General features: G+C 43.8%; 1 protein-coding gene and 1 non-coding gene across 3 annotated transcripts in view; both read right to left on the reverse strand.

Annotated features, from left to right (window-relative positions):
* Positions 1-3,852: 3,852 nt before the first annotated feature.
* Positions 3,853-18,859, reverse strand: part of Nup37 (nucleoporin 37) — a 39,441-nt gene continuing 24,434 nt past the window's right edge. For both annotated transcript variants that reach the window (XM_004844846.3, XM_087192716.1), the window contains 5 exons: positions 11,639-11,729; positions 6,895-7,076; positions 6,177-6,227; positions 4,619-4,712; positions 3,853-4,114 (listed from right to left, as the gene is read on the reverse strand). In XM_004844846.3, the coding sequence (XP_004844903.1) occupies positions 4,001-4,114; positions 4,619-4,712; positions 6,177-6,227; positions 6,895-7,076; positions 11,639-11,729 (532 nt within the window). In that variant the 3' untranslated portion in view covers positions 3,853-4,000. The remainder of the gene's footprint in view (positions 4,115-4,618; positions 4,713-6,176; positions 6,228-6,894; positions 7,077-11,638; positions 11,730-18,859) is intronic.
* Positions 10,614-10,745, reverse strand: LOC147823608 (small nucleolar RNA SNORA38). The gene has a single exon (XR_015443682.1). It is a non-coding gene; the product is annotated as a small nucleolar RNA SNORA38 (small nucleolar RNA).

The raw sequence follows: 18,859 nt of genomic DNA on the forward strand, positions 1-18,859 counted from the left end.
GTCCAACTGAAACTGAACATGAACTTAAAATGAAAGTCATTTCTTACGATGAGAGTCCAAGTACAAATAAACCAATATGAACTTTTTTGGTCAGACAGTCTGCATCTTCTTCAAATAAGTATATTCTTCTTGGTATAATTTATCATTAGTTGCCCCTGCTTACTTTAGAGGTTAGCTGTCTGAGACTTATTTTCTTTGAACGCTGCCTCAAAAATAGAGATTTCCTAAAAGAGTATTAGAAAGCTCTTACTTGAGATAGCTGCAAAGATTATGCCTAATTCTGGCCGGAGTCGAAATCTTGTCTGGATTTGGCGCCATGACAGGATAACAGCTGTGTTTATAAGAAAGATCAAAGTTTTTACTTAACCACCATTAGAAGCAAAGAGACCAGTGGTGTTTTTTGTCTTTACTATAAAGAAAAAGACACGCAATACTGCACTGTAAATGCAGTGGGTGGAAGTGATTATTTCATAGATCTTTAAGTTGACTAAGTTATTCAAAACTGTTTGGAAAGGCTGAGAAACCTGGTGACCTTTTTGCTGAGCCTTGTTCACAAGGACTGCATAAGTTTATGTGTTGCAAGTCCCCAGCACTCTGTTAAAGAGTGGAGAAGGCAAGTAACTACAATGAAGACCTAAGTTAAACTAGTCAGTGGATCCGCAGAAATTCCCAGACAAATGTCACAATCCTACATTGGGGCAACAATTGTTTTACTAAGGTCACCCAAGGAACAGCTGACAAGGTCACAAGGTCCATTACATGTTTTGGGTTTTCCATGGAGTCTGTGTTCATGTGCACAAAAGAAACTGCGTATGTTGAGCCCGTGGGGTGGAGATATATAAATATGGGTGTGTTCTTTATTTCTTTTGTGAAATGAGATCTTATAAAACTCATGTCCTGATTATTGTATTATGTTTTGGTAACAAATGGCTGTTATATATTAAGATCTTGCTAATAAAAAAAATGTACGGTTAGAAAGGAATTTAGCTGTTTTGAAATGCTTTTCAAATGCCCACTAAAATACATGTTTTTGAATCAGCAAGGTGCTACAATGAAGGACACAGAGTGTTCTGTGCTGTCCTTGTGCCCGAGCACAAGGTGTCTTGTGAAAATGTACTGGACACCGTGCTGCTTCAAGGGCTCCACCCGGCTCTCCCCAGAAAGGACTGGCAAAATGGCCATTTCACTCTGCAGATCTTATCTGGACTCAGAATGAAGGCTCCTGGTGAGGGAGAAGGCTGGGTTAAAGCAACTTCTGAGTTGCAGAGAACCGTGGAAATAGTGTGGAGTGGAGCAACTTCTTTTCCCGTCCCCAGAACCAGCACAATTCTGTTTCCCAAGTTCCTCATCAGCAACTTGGGCGGTCAGATTTTAGACAATCATAAAAAATCAGACACAATTGTGCAAACCAGATTTCCATTTCTTCTCCACTGACAGGAGATTTAAAACAGCCACAGGGACATTTCTAGGTCAGTGTCAATATGCAGTCACAAATTACCCAAGTAAGAAACAAACCGGAATCTGTGGGTGTGGGATTTTTGTGTTTTGGCACGGGAGGACCCTGAAATATTCACAACATGCAGGCCAAATCATAAAAATAAAATGGGACTTATGATCCTGTCATTTTGAAAGGAGACAATTTCGCTTTGACAATGCATATTGTGATATCCTGACTTTTTCTTCAACAATCTTAAACAATACACATTTTAGCATGTAAGTAAGGCTTTTTTCCCTTCCATAGTGTTTCTGAGTGAAGCAACCCTGAGGAAAATGTAATTTCAACAGAAGAAAAATCCTCTTAGACATATTTATAAACAAAAATGGAAAAAATGAAAACCGGGAAACACAGTATCGGCACTTGTGTTATTTATCAGGAATTAGAAGTGGTGACCAATAACTAATTCCTCCCGACTCAGTGTAACATAAACATATTTTGAAGAACAGTTCACAAGAACAAGGACTGTCATCACACCGTCTCCAAGAAACTGAAAACCATGAGGTCTGACAAAGCGCAAGTGGGGCGTGGCCTGGAGCCTGCCTGTGCCATCTGAGAACAGGCGTGTCCCACTCGGGGAGCTGTGTAACTCACTAGCAGACCCCATGCCCCCCCCTGCCCCGCCCCAGTCCAGGCTAGCACCCCTAGCTCTCGGGCAAGCTGCAGTCACAGGGCCCGAGAGCCAGTTTCCTGCAGGAACAGATGGCAGGCGGTCCTGCCTTCAATGGACAGCGCGTGTGCACTGGGGAAACTGCTGCTCTGCAGGACCCGCTCCGACACCCAATCCCGGCAGGCTCCCCATCGTCCCTGACACCACTCACTCCGGTCTTTTGCCAGATTTCCTAAGCATGAGATGACGTTTCAAATATACTGGGATGATGTTTTTTTGGATACATCTTGAAGTAATACATTTTTCACAAGAGTCACCGTTGACAGACAGTGTGTCTCTTCTGGCCTATCTGATGTGATGCTTTTGGAGGGCTCTGTCCCTGAGACGGCTGGAAGGGACATCAAGATTGCATGCCCTCGGCCCCTCCCCCTACAGCATAAGCTAAGCCTGTTTATGGAGGGTAAGTATCTTGCTGGACCGCTAGATTTTACTGTATTCAATAACGACGTGTCTGGGTGAGGGGGTGTACTCCTGTAGTTCTGGCACTCGAGAGGCTGAGGCAGGAAGACCATGAGTTCCAGGCCAGCCTGGACTGCACAGTAAGTCCAAGGCCAGCCTGGACTACATAGTGAGACCCTATCTAAAACCCGACACAAACAAACAAAGATGCAAACAAAAATAAATAACTGATGTGGAAATTGAAATGCAGTATTTCACCTGTACTCCAAAGCATGTAGTTTACACCAGACATCTACATGATTACAAAATTTCACTGACTTAATTTTTAATTACTGCAATATTTTACTATCCTATAAAAGGTCATTTTTTTGATTCTGTAAGATACTTATAAAATACTTCATGAATAGAAAAATTGAGTAAAAATATTTCCTGGCTTTATTAATAAAAAATAATTCCATATCCCCAAAAAACAAAACTGTACAAGCCTGAAATAAATCAGTAACAAATCTCTGGACTATGGGGAAGAGAAGCTGAGTATTTTCACTCACCTGTAATCACACCTCAGCTCCAGCACACAGGGACTTTGACCCCATTTCACAAGAGAAACTGGTGCATCAGATCAGGCACGGACTCGAAGGAAGGTGGTCTGCGGTAGGTACTCCCTGCTCCACCTGACGGGACCTTCGTCCATCATGATGTGTCACAGAAACAAGGCCCGCTGCCTTGTGTAATGCAGGTTCTAACTGTCCTTCAGTGGGTGATGCCCAGCACCTTCCAGGTCTGTGCTAAGGACGGTGAGCATCCAGGAGAGCGGAGGCCGCGGAGGGCTAAACCACAGTCTCTTCCTCAAGGTTCCTTCACCCCTACCTCAAGGTGCTCTCCATGCTGAGATGCCCAGTGCAGGGAGTCTGCAGACAGTGAATGGGGCATTTTAAAGAAGGTGCCAATCTTTTTTGGGCATTAAACTGGATAATAAAGTACTAATGACATTACAATGCCTGACACATACAGACTGCTAACAAAATGTCTACATGGACACATAGGCACATTCATCCACTGCAAGGTACACCGAAAACATTTCAACTCCTTCTGTGTTTGTGTCCCTGAGAATCAGGAAGTGAGCATTACTCAAAGAGAAGACAGAATACACTTTGAATAATCCTTTAACAAAAGCCGAAGTGCTGTTTCCCTGTCCATCTCTTCTCTGCAGCTGAGCTGCTAAGGTAACTGTACGATCATAAGAGATGACTTACGAACACACATAAACACACACACCAGAGCAGGAAAATAATTTTTGAAACCATCAACATTTTATTTAACGAAAGCAACTGAAAACATTTCTAAAATTTACAGTATATTTGATATAAAAATAAGGAGTTCACCAAAATATGTACCGAAACTGTGAGATGGGGATGTAAGTGCACAGGCCATCTGTGTCACACCTCGGTCACCCACAAGGACAGCTTGCGGTCTCCGCCTATGGCGCACAGCGGCAGAGTGCGGTGCCAGGAGAGGCCTGATCCGATGGCGACCGAGCCCTCGAGAATGGGCTGTAAAGACATGGAGGCGGGTCAGAGCAGCCAGCGGCCTGCACCGCTCAGGGGCAGACACTTTCAAAAGCAAGGAGTGACCGATGATTAGCTTTGTCCATAGCAGAAGCATAATCTAAGCGTGCGTGTGCTTCCCTGGGGTGAAACACGTGCACTTGTGGCTGGCCCAAAGGAAGGACAAAGCCCCCCAACATGAATGATCAGGACAGCCGAGACCAGCAGCTAGGCAAGCAAAGTTAAACGAATATATTTAAATGAAATAAAATACAGAAGCAACAGAAGGAATATGCTTCTCACATGAATTCTGCCAAAGAAAAAATGCTGCCACAGGTGACTTAAACATCAAAAATGTCCTTTCAATTTACGCAGATACCAGACGTGACAGACTGCAGTGACCCCTTAAAACCCTTTATGGGTGCTCAGTTACTACAGACTGGGGCGCTGGGTGTAAAGTCAAAGACACACATTGAAAACCACACGTGTCACAGAGCACTCCCATGTTACCTGAGGGTGCCCGAGGTGGTGGATCTGAAACTGGCTGGTGATTTTGCCGGGGTAACCGGTGGTTGCGAACAAGCTCTCACTAATTGTGGACCACCTGGGAGACAGGAAAGTGAAAACACGCACACTGGCCTACAGAGAATGGCAAGCTTTCTGAAGCAAGTTATTTCCTCTTGTACAAAAGCTGTAATTTTTACAATCCCAAATCTGTTAACATGGTTTAAAATTTAGACTGAAATCCAGGTTAATCAGTTATAAATATTTCCCCATTTTGTGAATATTTATTTGGTGCCAAGTCACACAAGGTTGACACGGTCTCCTTCTTATCATCAAAGGGCAGAGCGTGGTGGGAGACAAAACAAGCCACCAGACAGATATAAAATATCTCACAGACAAACGGTTCAGTAAATACATTGATGTCTACTGACATTTCTTATGAAGTGATACGCTCGTTTACATTCCTTGGGATGAAACAAACGCCCTGTAAGGCAGTTCACCGAATACTAGAGCTCTGATAGCATGTCTGCAACCATCCTGAGTGGAGTGGGGAGGAGTGAGCCACAGAAGGCTTCCTTCACATTCGGGCACACATGCGTCATCATGTCCTCTCCAGCGGCCATCCTGCCCTTTCCCAGCTGAGCCCACTTTGGCTTGCATGTCCAGTGCTGGGGCTGGGGCACACGGGGAGTGCTGCTCCTCTGGCCTCACACCCTGTGGCGTGAAGCTGCGGTGCCAGGTTGTCTGGCAGCTGCCTCATAACATGAAGCAATGAGCCCAGGGCCGTGGCCCGGGATGGCAGAGGGCAAGGATGAAGGGGGTGTGAGCGCCGAGGATGCTGGACAGCTGAGCAGCCAGCCCCGAGCCTGCCTCTCTCCCGGCACCCAAGTGCTGGAGCTCACTGACTCAGAATTGGGGCCTTGCTCACATCTCTGGGGTCAGCATGCGAGCAGCTGCCACTCTTAGTTAGAAATCTCTGGCTGTTAACAATGGGGACCCCAGGTCCTATAATTTTACTGAGGATATTTTAGATTTGATGAAAAATATGATATAATGTTCTACTGGTTTTAGTCTGTTACTTGGTTTTCCTGTTATTTAAAGCTTAAAGTAGCTTAATGATAACTTATACAATGCAATATTATGAAAAGTGAATAAAAAAGAACAGAAAATGAACTGATGTGAAAAAACTAGCATGTAGAAGACCACACTAGCCGGCATATTCTCATTTAAAACATGAGGTTAATACGTAAGCGTGGGCCGTGGACATCTGAGTTTCCAACACAGGACAGCAGGACGCAGTGTGCTACAAACTGCTGAGGTGGGGCTTGTGAGTGCTAAGATTTCTTTTGTAAGCCATGAAGTTTTACAAAGAAAATATCTGGGAAACAAATCTGTTCCTTGCTAAGTCCGAAAGTCAAAAGCAAAGACTTAGTTGGGAAAGTGACTTAACCCCTTAGAAAACAAAATCAGATACAAAAATGAGGCCTGGGAAAATATTCCAGTGGTGGCCCAGCAGCACAAAGCCAAAACACGGATGACAACACTGGCAGAAATGGCACCTTACCTGAAGAGGCAGGCTCGGTCCATGTGAACGGGTCTTGTCTCTTGAGGGTAACTAGAAAACAGGATTCCGCATTTTGTGAATTCTGCGTTAAGGCTCAAGCTGATGAAATCAAATCTAGTTTTTAAAGTTATTTTCTCTTTAGGGGCCCAATGAAAAGGGTCTGAGTGTCTGCTGAGCCTAGACACTGCCTTCTCCTCTCCACCCAAGTACTGCAGTTCACAGGCTTAAAATGTATCATTCGCTGACATCTCTGAGACCGGGATGTGAGTGAGTAGCTGTAACAAAATTCCAAGCCTGGCATGGAGGTGCCTGGGATCCCAGCACTTGGGAAGCTGGGGCAGGAGGATTACTGCAAATTCGAGCCTGAACTACACAGGGAGACCCTGTTTCAAAAAGAAAAAACAAAAACAAACAAAACAAAATTCCAAGTAGCTCGCCGTTAAAGTAGATGACGTGTGAGAGACCCAGAGCTCAGGGCCACCCGAGGGGCCACCACTCTGCAGGGCCGGGTTCTTCCTCGCCTAAGTAAATGTCACTCAGACCAGAGGGCCACCTCTGCCTCTTCCTCCCTGGGTCTCTCCCAAAGCAGCTGCAAAGCGCAGTTATGTAAAACCCACAGCTCTGTCCTTCTTGTTTTCGCTCTACAGGGGCCCAGTGGCTCACTTAACAATCCTTATGATCTTCGTGTGAGTGAGAGACAAACATGCTGAGGAAGTACCTGGACCGACTGATATCCCAAATCAACCAATCATTTCCTGCAACTGCTCCAACTTTGAAGGTGTTTTTTAAGCACCAGTGTGCTGACATTAAAGGTATCTGTTCTGATTCAAGAGACAAAATAGCCTGATGGGTCACAAGATCATAAAACCGGATCGTTCCACTCTTCTCTGCAACCATCAGCTGTAAGACAGAAAAATGCAAGGGAATTTAGCCACTCATCTCACAGCCAAACCGAGAAGCATGCAGAGAAGCGAGCTACCTAACGCAGTGTGAACATACTCAAGTGTGCTGTATATAACAAGGGATGATCAGACGCAAAGGACATAGACAACGGCATGTAAAAACATCTCTGCCAAATAGAATACCCTAGGGAAAGTGGCAAAGGGAGACTCAAGAGAGCTAAGTGCTGAGTGCATGATGGACAGTCACAGGAGGAAGGGCGCACCTCTGACATGGGAAGGACAGGCGGGCGTCTCCACTCGCGTGGATCTGTGACACCTCCCTGAGGTTTTTGCTGTGTGGAAAGCAGCATGGCCCAGTGGAAGATCACGGGCAGCCTGAGAGGAAGCCACTGCTGCTTCCGTTTAAAAAACGAATGACTCCACCTGGTGACTGGCTCCCGGTTCCTGAAGTGGAGACTCGGCAACTGGCAGCGCCCCAGGGCTGTGAGGCCTGAACGAGCAATGTATGGAGAGTGCCTGTCACTGCCAGACCCAGAGTAGCTTCTCACGCAAGCAGCAGCCATTACTACTCCACTATTTCCTTTATCCTGTGATCAAAACATGAATCTACCTGTGAAATGCTATTATTAACTGCACAAAGTAATAAATCCTAATTTTATGAAAGACTACAATATGAAAACCAGTGTTAGCCTCGAGGCAGTGTGGCCTCATGCCCACTGGTTGGGGACCGGATACAGAGACTTATGACTCACTGCCTGAGTAGCTGGTGTGCAAAGAGAATGCTGTGAACAACTCTGACTTCTGAGAAGTTCTTTCTTTTTCAGAAGCTCTTTCCATGTTTATTATATTAAGGTGAAAACATCCCTGAAGGTATGAAGTAGCAGCAGTAGGCTGGAACAATATGGGGTCTAGCATCAAAATCTTGGCCTTTACCACTTCGTCTGGTGAATGACCCGAGGGAGCTTTTCCTTATCTGTAAAATGCGGGGTAGCTGCATCAGACTCAGAAAGCTACTGAGTGGCTGAAATGTGCCTGTACCTTAGGCAACTACTCCTGTACCACAAAACGGCGTAGACACTGCTATGATTTCCAACAGGACAGGCCGCCCCAGCTCAGGCTGTGGCATTTTCCTGTCACTCATCCAGTACTGAGCATCTACTACCGTCCTACATCCCCGGCAGCTGCTTCTCGTTATCCGTGGTAGTCAGGTATTTCAAAGTTGTTCCAAGCACTGAATTAGCAATACCAAATCATGACTGAGGGAAACGGAGGGTTGGGTTCTCCAAAGACAGGATCTTACTAAACAGCCCAGGCTGGTCGCAAACCATGCTCCTCCTGCCTCAGCTTCCTGATGCAGGGATTATAGGCACATGCCACCCTGTCTGGCTTGTCACATCATTTTTGCCACCTGCTTAATATGTAACTTTGTGTTTCTGTGAAAGACAGCGTATGTACCATAAATGGATTCATTAACAGACTGCATGACCAACAGCAGCTGATCTAACTCGAGTATTTTCCTGGTGACGCCCTCGGCAGCATTGGAGTGATGCTTGTGGCTTGGGGACACTGGGCACAGCCATGCGACACATGGCACTGAACTTCTTTACGGTGAGGCAGTGTGGCCTTGCTCTACCCCAGGTGGGAGTGTGCATGGTACTGGCTCAGTCTCTACTGCTCTGGTGCGTCTAAAAAGCTGTGCATGCTGATTTTGGGGTTACAAAGGATTTTAATGAGTAGGCCAATAGGATCGTGTGTACACCCACACCAGTAAACACTTAATTCCAACACAGGTCAAAGATACTTTTATCTTTTATATTACAGGATTCCATCTTACAACTGTCAAGTGCTGTTCTATGCTTTCCAGGTTTTATGGCTCCTCATTGTAGGTTAGACCTCAAGTGACTTCAAAGAACCCCAGGAGGTGGGCGACACGAACACCTCGCTCACCCAGACTGCTGTGGCAGCGTGACTGGCTTTGGTCTGGATGGCTGCCCCTGAGAGGGGTGACAACAGTGTACTGATAATGGGTACTGACAACAGTGACAGGACTTAGCACTGACTGCTCACCCTGTACCTTTTAAAGGTTTGGACAAATGTTACTTATTTCTTCATTACCCATTTTACAAGGCAAGGAAGTGAGAGTTTAAATAACTTGCCGGGGGTCACACAGCTCGCTGAGTGATTCAAGTGTGACTGCTCCAGGCAGTCAGCCGAGTCCGTGTCCCTAACCACCACCCTCCTGTGTTCTGGGTCCCCGACGCTTGGAGTGACAGACGAAACTGGAGTTTTTAAGAGTATTAGTCAGGTAGGCAAGAACAAAGAGGAGAGAGCTCAAGGTTTCAGAAACCAGGTAAGGTGTGTTTGGTGGGAACTAGCTCTGAGAACAGGAAGGGGAAGATGTACCTCAATGAGCAGAGGCACAACTAGAGTTAGTAGCAATGAAGGAGAAATTAAAAGACTCGGGCAAGTTTATGTATAGGGAAGGAAAGAATTAGTGATTTTAGGATTTTGAGTTTATATGATTTAGAATAGAGACTTCAGCCATTTGGAAGTCATGGAAACATAAAAAAGGAGATAGGATAGGGTGGTATCTTAAGAAGAAAAATAAAGATGAAGTTAAAGCATATGGAAGAAAGGGGCCTGAAATAATAAATTAAGCACTGGTATAAACGTGGGGATGGCAGTTATTAACAAATGCTCTCATTTCTAGTTTAGGTCAGTTTTTAAAAAGGAGCCTACTGTATTCATGTGTGGTGATATTCACATTTGGTAGGATCCTTCATCATGTTTCAAGCAGACTCACTGCTCGAGTGGAGAAATCTAGGCACAAAATTTAGGACCTGGGTCAGAAGTGCTGCTTGTATGCTTTGTACAAGTAAAGGAGGACATTTCACTCAAGCACGCTGCAAACAGATCCTATCTGGGCATCAGGGTGCATACTGGAATCTGCCCAAGGTCAGAAAGATTTTGCTCAAAGGCAAATGTGTCTGCAGAATGGAGACTTACCCGGAATCCGAGGGTTGGAGAACACATTTCTATAGTCCGAGGCCAATCCTCTCTGGAAATACTGAGAGGCCTGATTAATCCTGCTCTGTCAGTATTCACTAAATAGATTACTTCATTCTAACGTGCAAAATCTTTTCTTCCTTATAACTCAGTGTGTAACTTAAAGGCTTTCACCCCTATTACAGTGATGGTATGGTATCATGAGAACTGATCCTGGGAGCAATTCACAAATACAGTCTAAGAAAAGTTGGCAGGGTAAAAAGAATGGTACAGAGTTGTTCAAGAACAGGAGAGTGCAGCTTGGAGTTTCACGAAGGAGGTGATCAGTGATGTAAAAGACTGCCCTGGGAGTAAGAAGGAGCAAAAGGCCATTGGACGCGCAGACAATATGACCGGAAATAGCAGCAGTGCTGACAGAGTGAGATTAGTGAGACCAAGGATGAGGACAGCAGAACCAAAGTTCTACAGGTGATGGAATCAAAGATTTAGAAATAAAGGTGTAAAAGGGCTTGCCTCAGTATTTTTTGTTTTATGTGGGACAGTTAATCTTGAGCCTGCGGGGAGCAAGCTGGCCCCAGATGTCTCCAAATCCTCATTTCTTTGCCTCCAATTTTTTGTGCGACCAAAGATAGCGAACAGAAGACATGCCTTTGTAGGAGGGACAGGAGGGTGAAGAGCAAAAATTACTGAGCCAGGCTGTATGGGTTCCACCGCCAGCTCTTCCACTTACTGGCCTGGGACCCTGGGCAAGGGGCAGAATCCCCCGAACCTTGGGGTCCTCATCTGTCAGTGGGGATTGTCGAAGACCTGCCAAGGGGCCGTGAGGGTTATAAGAAATGCTAAGGGCCTGGCGTACTTGAACACTGTATTTTTGATATGATTAACCAAATCTCTCCTTTTGAATCAACTTGAGGAAAGAACAGTCGTGGAGAGAAAGGATGGGAGATGGTAAGAGTCTGTGAGGGCAGGGTGCCTGGAGCTGACAGGAACTCTAGAGAACAGCTGAGGGAGTCATGTTAGCAAGTGTGTGGTAACGCTTCGCCTTCTATGGAGACACAGCAGTACAGTAAAGCCCAAGATGCGGCAAATACGCCACTTGTCGAGCAGCTCGTTTCCCCAGTGAGGTGAAAGTCAGGGCCAGCTGACAGTAACTCGCAGCGGATGATTAGTATCTTAGCTCTGCTCAGGATGGAGACAGACAGCACTGCGGCCAGGACAAACTTCCCTTACTCCGCCGATGCTTTCTGTTTATATACCCTGTCACTCGGGGGCATGGATATAATTTTTTTTCTTTTTAACTGCATGCTGCTACTAGAGCATCTGGGCATGAGTTTTAGACTGTAATCTGCTCAAGGTCAGGAAAAAGTGAACTCCGATAACTGTCATTTGCAGAAGGTGGTTGTCAAAAACTCGAACAGTTCTGGAAGAACTCGGACAGACCCCAACGCATGGTGCCGGGGTCTCTGAGGGGCAAAAGGGCACTGATGTCTCTCCTCATGGCTGTATGCACTGTATCTGTCTTTCTTCAGTTTGATAAAAGTCACAAAGAATAACCTTAAAATTCTCCTCAGGATGCCAGCACACACTCATACCCGGGGAATGAAGAACAAAGTGAGCCGTCTGCCTTCCTTCCAAGTTCCAGATCCTATAAAAGAGTAGGAGTATGTTAAATATGCTTGATAAATCACTACTAAAGAATGAAATTTCCATCCGTGTATTAAAGCTATTAACACAGGCTGTGAGCAGGCATTTGCACTTAATGCGCATCTTGAGAAGAAAATGACAACACTGCTGTGAGGAACTGGAGAGCAGAAGAATGTGCGTGAAGAATTTAAGTCTGTCCAAACTCATTCTTACACACATCTAATCTACCAGGGAGGGAGGGACACAGTAACCAAGTTACTTCTATCCTCCTTACTTTGTGGGTAAAATCCTGAAGTTTCTAGGTCATTAATGAGGTAGCATTCCTACCCTAGCAATGATTTCAAGTAACAGTGGTCCTTGTAGGGGTGCGTAGACACATCCCAGCCCAGCCCCAGCACTCCACGCCCAAAGAACACGCACAGGAGGCAGTACGATGCCAGGGGAGCTCCGCGGCTGGGCCATTTCCATTTCCGTTCTGTTTACCCTCCTCACCTCTGGGTGTCCATCCCAGCGGCTACTTCCTACTGTGCGTCATTTCTGACCTGGCTCGCTTCCTCAGTGGGCCCAGGCGGCCAGGGGAGTCAGCTGCCCAATGGAAGTCCTGGGGCCCTCCGGTTCCCTCCCTCCTCCATACGCTCCATCCAGCTTTCCTGTCCCCAGGAGGGGACAGAGACTCCACCTTGGCCGCCCCCCCCCCCCCCCCGCTTGGGTCAGCTCTGCCCTCTCAGCTTCCAGGAGGACATTCTGGCACAGCTGGTGCGGCGGAGAGAGGAGACAGCAGTGTCCACAGAAATCTGGTTCTTAGGAACTGAACACATTCAGGGTTGGGGTGCAGCTCCGCAGGGCGTGTGCTTCGCATGTGAGGGTCTCGGTGCAATTGTCAGCACACGCAAGCAGACACACACACTTGAAACCACAAACAAAACCATTCACTAGAATGCCACTGACTTTCCTTTATGTTTACAGTTCATATCTTTTTAGGACTGTAAAAAAATTTCAAACCACTTCATCAATATATCCAATACATATAGACAAAAATTTATTGAGAAGAAAGTATACATTAGATAATGCTGCTGTGTCACGCCACATTATTTTAAATATTTTTCTTGTAGAAATGATAACATTTCATACTTAAATATCACTGTTACATATAAACTAATACAAATACTTTCCATGATTATTTACTTGATTAACTATCAGAAGCATACTCTTTTCTTTTGCCAAGTCACTACTTTTCATCCAAATTTACTGTACAAGGGAGACAGTTATAATTTAATTGGGGAGGGAATCACATTTACTAAGAGTTTACAAAACTGTGTTTCTCCCCACACAGTGAATGAGTCCATTAATTATGGCAACCAAATCATTTCTTTCTTTTCCACTGTCATTTACATAATAATGTGCTAAGTTAGCACACATTTTAACACTATTGAAATGTTTAAATTTTTCTTGCAAATGCAGTGAATCCCGGAAGCCTATTTTAATATGTATGTGATTTTTGTTGGACATTATATAAATTGAGCATACACATATTAGAATATTTTCAGGATTTTTTTCCCCCTTTTCAAATGAAGGAAACAAAAGAGGTACAAATATGGGTAGAGACTTATATAAAATTAGGTCAACTAATGAAGTGTATTCTTGTCCAAAAATCCAAGTTCTGCCTAATTTTTAAGCAGTATTTCATCCTGAATTGAACTGATGCTGTTTTAAATACAAACTTAGACATGAGGAGGGTGATCCAGGTTACTTTTCAGGGGAGTGGAACAAAAATGACTTATGGTCTATAATTATATGGTCATTCAATAATCTTTAGTGGTTGCATAAATCTAAGCACTAAGTATGCAAAATACAAGAAATTGGGCCAAAAAAGTTATTCTAACTAAATTAGCTACAGATGGTACAATTTAAGTCATTAAGTCTTATTTCCCTTAATTAGATTCCCTAATTAAGTCTTTCTCAAATCCTTTTGTGGAGCTCAACTCAGTTTTCTGTGTCTTTTCTCCACGGTTCATCTAGTTCATATTGGTTCCATCAGATAGTCATATTTTAAAAAAGTATATCATAGAGCCAGGGATATAGTTCAGTGGTGCCTTGGTTGCCTGGCAAGTGCAAGGTCCTGAGTTCGATCTCCGGTACTGATGGGAAAAAAAAAAGTATACCACTCATAATAAAAGTAGGCAATTTTTTTTTTCTTTTTAGGTTATTTTGAGACAGGGTCTTGCTTTGTAGTTCAGTTTGGAATCTCTTGTTTTTGGGTACTGGTGATCAAACTCGGGACCTCGAGCTTGGGAGGCAGGCGGTGGAACCACTGAGCTAAATCCCCAGCCCTTGCTTTGTAGTTCAGGCTGGCCCTGAACTATGTAGCCCAGGCTGGCCTCAAACTCCCAGCGATCCTCCTGCCTCAGCCTCCTGAGTGCTGGGATCACGCCCGGCAAGTATGCAGATCTTGAGTGTACAATTCAAACGGAATCTGCTCAGAGATGAGCTGGCAGGCCCAGAGGGTCTCCAGAACTCGTGAAACCCTCCCGTAGTCCTTCCCTTCGTCCCGTTTCCCTTGCTCTTTCACAAAAGGCACCAGCGACACTAACACCACAGCTGACTCCTGCCTGTCGCTATGTATTTTTTTGTTTGCTGTCTTTTCTCATTAGATTCAGTAAGACTGACCAATAGCTGCACACTGTAATCTCATTCTCATTGTGGTGCACAATATTGTTAATCAAACACACCAGTGTATTTATCCATCCTACTGCTGACAGACTTGAGTTTGTTTCCAGTTTTCGGTCATTGCCAATAATGCCACTATAAACCTTCTTGTACACACATCTAACATTAGCAAACACGGTTATCCCCGTAACATCCCCACGGTCTACACACACACACCCCCGACAGGTATACACCCAGGAACGAACTGCCAGATCAGTTTATGAACGTGTTCAGCTGTAGCAGGTAGTTACGGCCAAACAGCTTTCCAAATTAGCCGTATCTCATATTCCAGCCCCTCTCATATTTTTTTAATTAACAATGGAAAAAGCCAAAACTTTTTCTTACTTTTAGACAAAAAGAATCTTGCAACAATGACTTGTCTGAAAGGCAAAAGGTACAGCTTCTCAGGCTGGTCTCATTTGTGAGATAGATTTCTTGAATCATCTTTTTTTCTTGCATGCTATGTTATTCTCAAGTGTATGTGAGTAGATACCTTTACATGAATTTTAAAATGCAGTGAACAGAATGCACAGAAGCCTTCCAAACTGAGCTGGCAACAGACTCTCCCTTTTCCTGCTATAGAACTGACAGGGAGGACAGGGAAGGCTGTGTCCCTAATGTGCTCCCAGGGACACCTGCCACACATATGCTGCATGGGGACGGGGGCTCTGCACTCAACCACCGTGCCTGCTCACTAGTGTAATCATACACCTAGCACCTCACAAAGGGACAAGACGTCGGCAGGAAGAGCTGTGTCAGTGAAACAAGTTGATGGCAACTAAGCCAAGTTTCAAAAATGACACATCTCTTAACATCAGACAGTTATAAAAGGTAAAACAAAAATCATCAAAATCTAGACATATTCTGAATTTAGATTGTTTTTCTAAGTACTGTTTTCACTGCTGACCTTTTATTGTGATTATTCTCATACAAAACAAACAAAAAAACAAAAAGAGGTCCAATACCAATCAATGGACTCCTAACCTAAAGAAAAAACCAGTCCAGTATCAAGATTGGCAAATGGATTTTTATGTACTGTGTATGATACAAATTAAAACAAGGTACATAGGTATGTTTTTAAAATGGTTTTGAGTTTACTGACTTTGGTTTTCAAAGATACTACTAGTTTAGATCAAGTCAGATAAGAGGCTCCTACTGTAACAGAAACAAATTCAAAATCTGGAACCTCTGGTTTTAATATTTCCAAATCTTCAACTCTGTAACAAATAAAATTAACTGAAAGTCAATTGTGCAGAGAAGTGTATTTTTCAGGAAAATGGCACATCACAGAAAGAGTAGCATTCTTAACATAAACACACGAAAAGATCACAGACCTTTCTTTCCTAAAAGTACAGTATAAAGGTTATCAGGTTAAATTATGGTGGCCCCAAATCAGGAGCTATATGAAACGCACATGCGAAAGCTGGGCGTGGTGGTGCAAACGCAAGGGAGGCTGAGGCAGGCGGATGCCCACGAGTTCACGGCCAGACTGGGCTATACAGAGCATTCAAGGTCAGCCTGAGCTACACAACCAGGCTCTGACTCAAAACAACAAAAAAACAAAAGATGAAACAAGTCAAAACAAGAAACAGAAAATGAATGAAATGTACACGTGTATATATTTAAATGTTTGCAAGGAAAATTTCAAAAGAAAAACTTTTAAGGTGAAGTTCATTTGCTGACGTTTTAGAAGCCAGTACTGAAGGAGACAACGGTCACTGGATGATTACAGTAGCATTCTTCACTTTTCACAAACATCTTCACCATCCCAACACCATGGTCCTAAATAACTCTTAGAAATTAGCTATAAAATGGAGGAATGAAGAGCTAACTGGATCCAAGATTATGAATCATACTTACTTTAATAGTTTATTGCTAAAATTATTGCCTCATTTCAAGCTGAGTGCTTTTCGGCAGAACAGTAAGTATCCCCACCACATAGTATTTAAATGTTATCATCCCACCTAATTAACAAAAAGGGCCCATAAATTCAGTGTTGGCACAAGGAAGACATCCTAGTCTTTTAATTGACAACTAGTACAGGCAGACACTCAGAATTCCAAAGGAAATTTCCTAGGTAAGACTTTGTTCTTATTTGTTCTCCATTTTTAGCTGGCAACTCATTGTCTGCTCATGGAGGTCACTGCAGAAGGAAATTTCTGATACGAAATGTTTTTGACAACACAGACAAGAGGAGGGATGGATGACATTAAATGACACATCTGTATCTATTTGGCCATCTCCAAGGGATAAGCGAAACATAAACCACAGGCTTTCTCAGACACGTCACTAGATCCCATCCATCAGTGTACTGACTGAATAAATGCGAAAGCAGACTGATGAACACTAGGGAGACGGAGTTACCAGGATGAGTCGCTCTGCGACTCGCCGGGGACGGGAATGGACTGCCAACGTTTGGACAAGACACACGTTTTTCACTGAGCTTGTGATAGTAAATGAGGATCCTCCCTCATGCCCAAGCAAGGCATCACTAAGTTACTCATGTTACAGATGACTTAATGAAATGTAAGCCATGGTACACTTTGTTAGTGAACACACAATTACAAAGAAAAGCGAAACAAATTACAAGAGTGATTACTGCTGAAATACCGGTGTTCAGAGGTGCAGTACTTCATAACTGAAATCCCAAATCTAGGTATTAGACCGACTAAATCGGTAGGTTACAGCGGTGAATAAACTTTGTCAGTTTAAGTGTCAGTGTTCCAAATGTATTCAGAAAATAAGGGTGGACTTCAAAAAAAAATCCTGAAGTCTACTGTGCAAATAATAGTAACAATTGTAATATATTAGTATATTAATTATAAAAGAAATGGATTATTCTACTGAAGTTAGATTAACCACAATTAAATGTGTAAAATGAGGACTAATTGCTTATAGTCTGCTATATAGTTTGCTAACAAGTTTATAGTCTGTATAATTGCTATTAATTTCACCTTTTGAGAGTTAAAAATAAAGTCAAAGAGGCAGCAATCAAAGGCTGTACTGGGGGTGGTGAGAGGGAGGGAGGAGGTGGACCCTTTCAAAGTTCACGCTAAAAGAGCCGGGGGTTCAGCTCCGTGGTTTCGCCGCCTGCTGCGCAAGTGCAAAGACCTGAGTTCGCTCACTGGTACCACAAAAAAAAAAAACAAAAAACCAAACAAAGTTCACACTAATAAAACCAATTACAGGGCCGGGGATTTAGCTCAGTGGTTTCGCCGCCTGTTGCGCAAGCACAAAGACCCGAGTTCGATCCCCAGTACCAAAAAAAAAAAAAAAAAAAAACACCAAAGTTCACGCTAATAAAACCAATTACACCAAAAAAACCAAATCAGCCCCGGACCCTTCACTGTTGTACACCTTCACGAAGGCTTACGAGATAAGGAAAATTACATATGCATACACACTGTTGCTTTATTCGATTTCCTGAAATTATACATAAATTAAGCAGAAGCTACACGTTCATCATCACAGGGGGAGGGACCGAGGCCACTCCATAGCAGAATTACCGCCGTCTCACTGAACTTACATGGATTTCTGAAGGATGGGAATGGGGAAAAATTTTGTCACGTTTAAAAATAAACCTGACAACTAAACTCTCAACTGCAAAGAAATAGCATATGGTAGTTTTCAAACAGATCGTATGCCATGATTTCAGTTTTGAGGAATTCAGAGTACAAGGACTTTTTCTTTAACGCAAGCATTAATACAAACACCAGTCATACTACCTAGGAAATACTAGCATTTTTTCCAAGAAAAATTTTGACAAACTTTACAACGTAAAATGTGACAACGGGCTGACGTAATGCCACAGTCATACGGGAACGAAGTTCTTAAGCCACCATTAATGGACCTTTAAAATCAACTTGAAAAGTGTATGTGTGAGGCCCATGATACCATCTGCTTACTGTATGCACACGAGGGCTGCATTACCCAAGCACTCATGTGTGACATACTGCATTAAGCGGTGGTTCTGTATTTCAGCTACAAGGGCACAGGAGAAAGAACAAAGTGTTGAATACACTTCGAGTGTGATCCCTTTGAGTGCTGTTAGCAGGACAGAATCACGTGAAAGTTTAGAAAATTCCCCTGTCATTTTGTTGATTTTTCCTCTATTAAAATCTTTCATTAACGACTCTGTTCACTGAATTAAAAAGCGTGTACATATGTGGTCAACAGGTTTTCATATGCTTTTCAGAGTTCTTTTAAACACACAGTATTATCAACCTCAACGCAAAATACCAGCTTTATCACATTCTCAAGCTCGTGTAGAACCATGCGGTAACTGTACTTCCTATGGGACAGCGCCTCACGATGTAGCCCAGGCTGCCTCTGAGTCTGGGTCCCCCCGTCCTGCCGCCTGAATGCCAGAATTGCAGGTCATGTGTCACCGTGTCTGCACAATAACTGCTCTTGACTCAAAATGTT

The sequence above is a fragment of the Heterocephalus glaber genome, unplaced genomic scaffold (genome assembly GCF_053883595.1).
Source record: "Heterocephalus glaber isolate CG9 unplaced genomic scaffold, H.glaber_assembly_v1.0 deba00001572, whole genome shotgun sequence".
NCBI lineage: Eukaryota > Metazoa > Chordata > Mammalia > Rodentia > Bathyergidae > Heterocephalus > Heterocephalus glaber.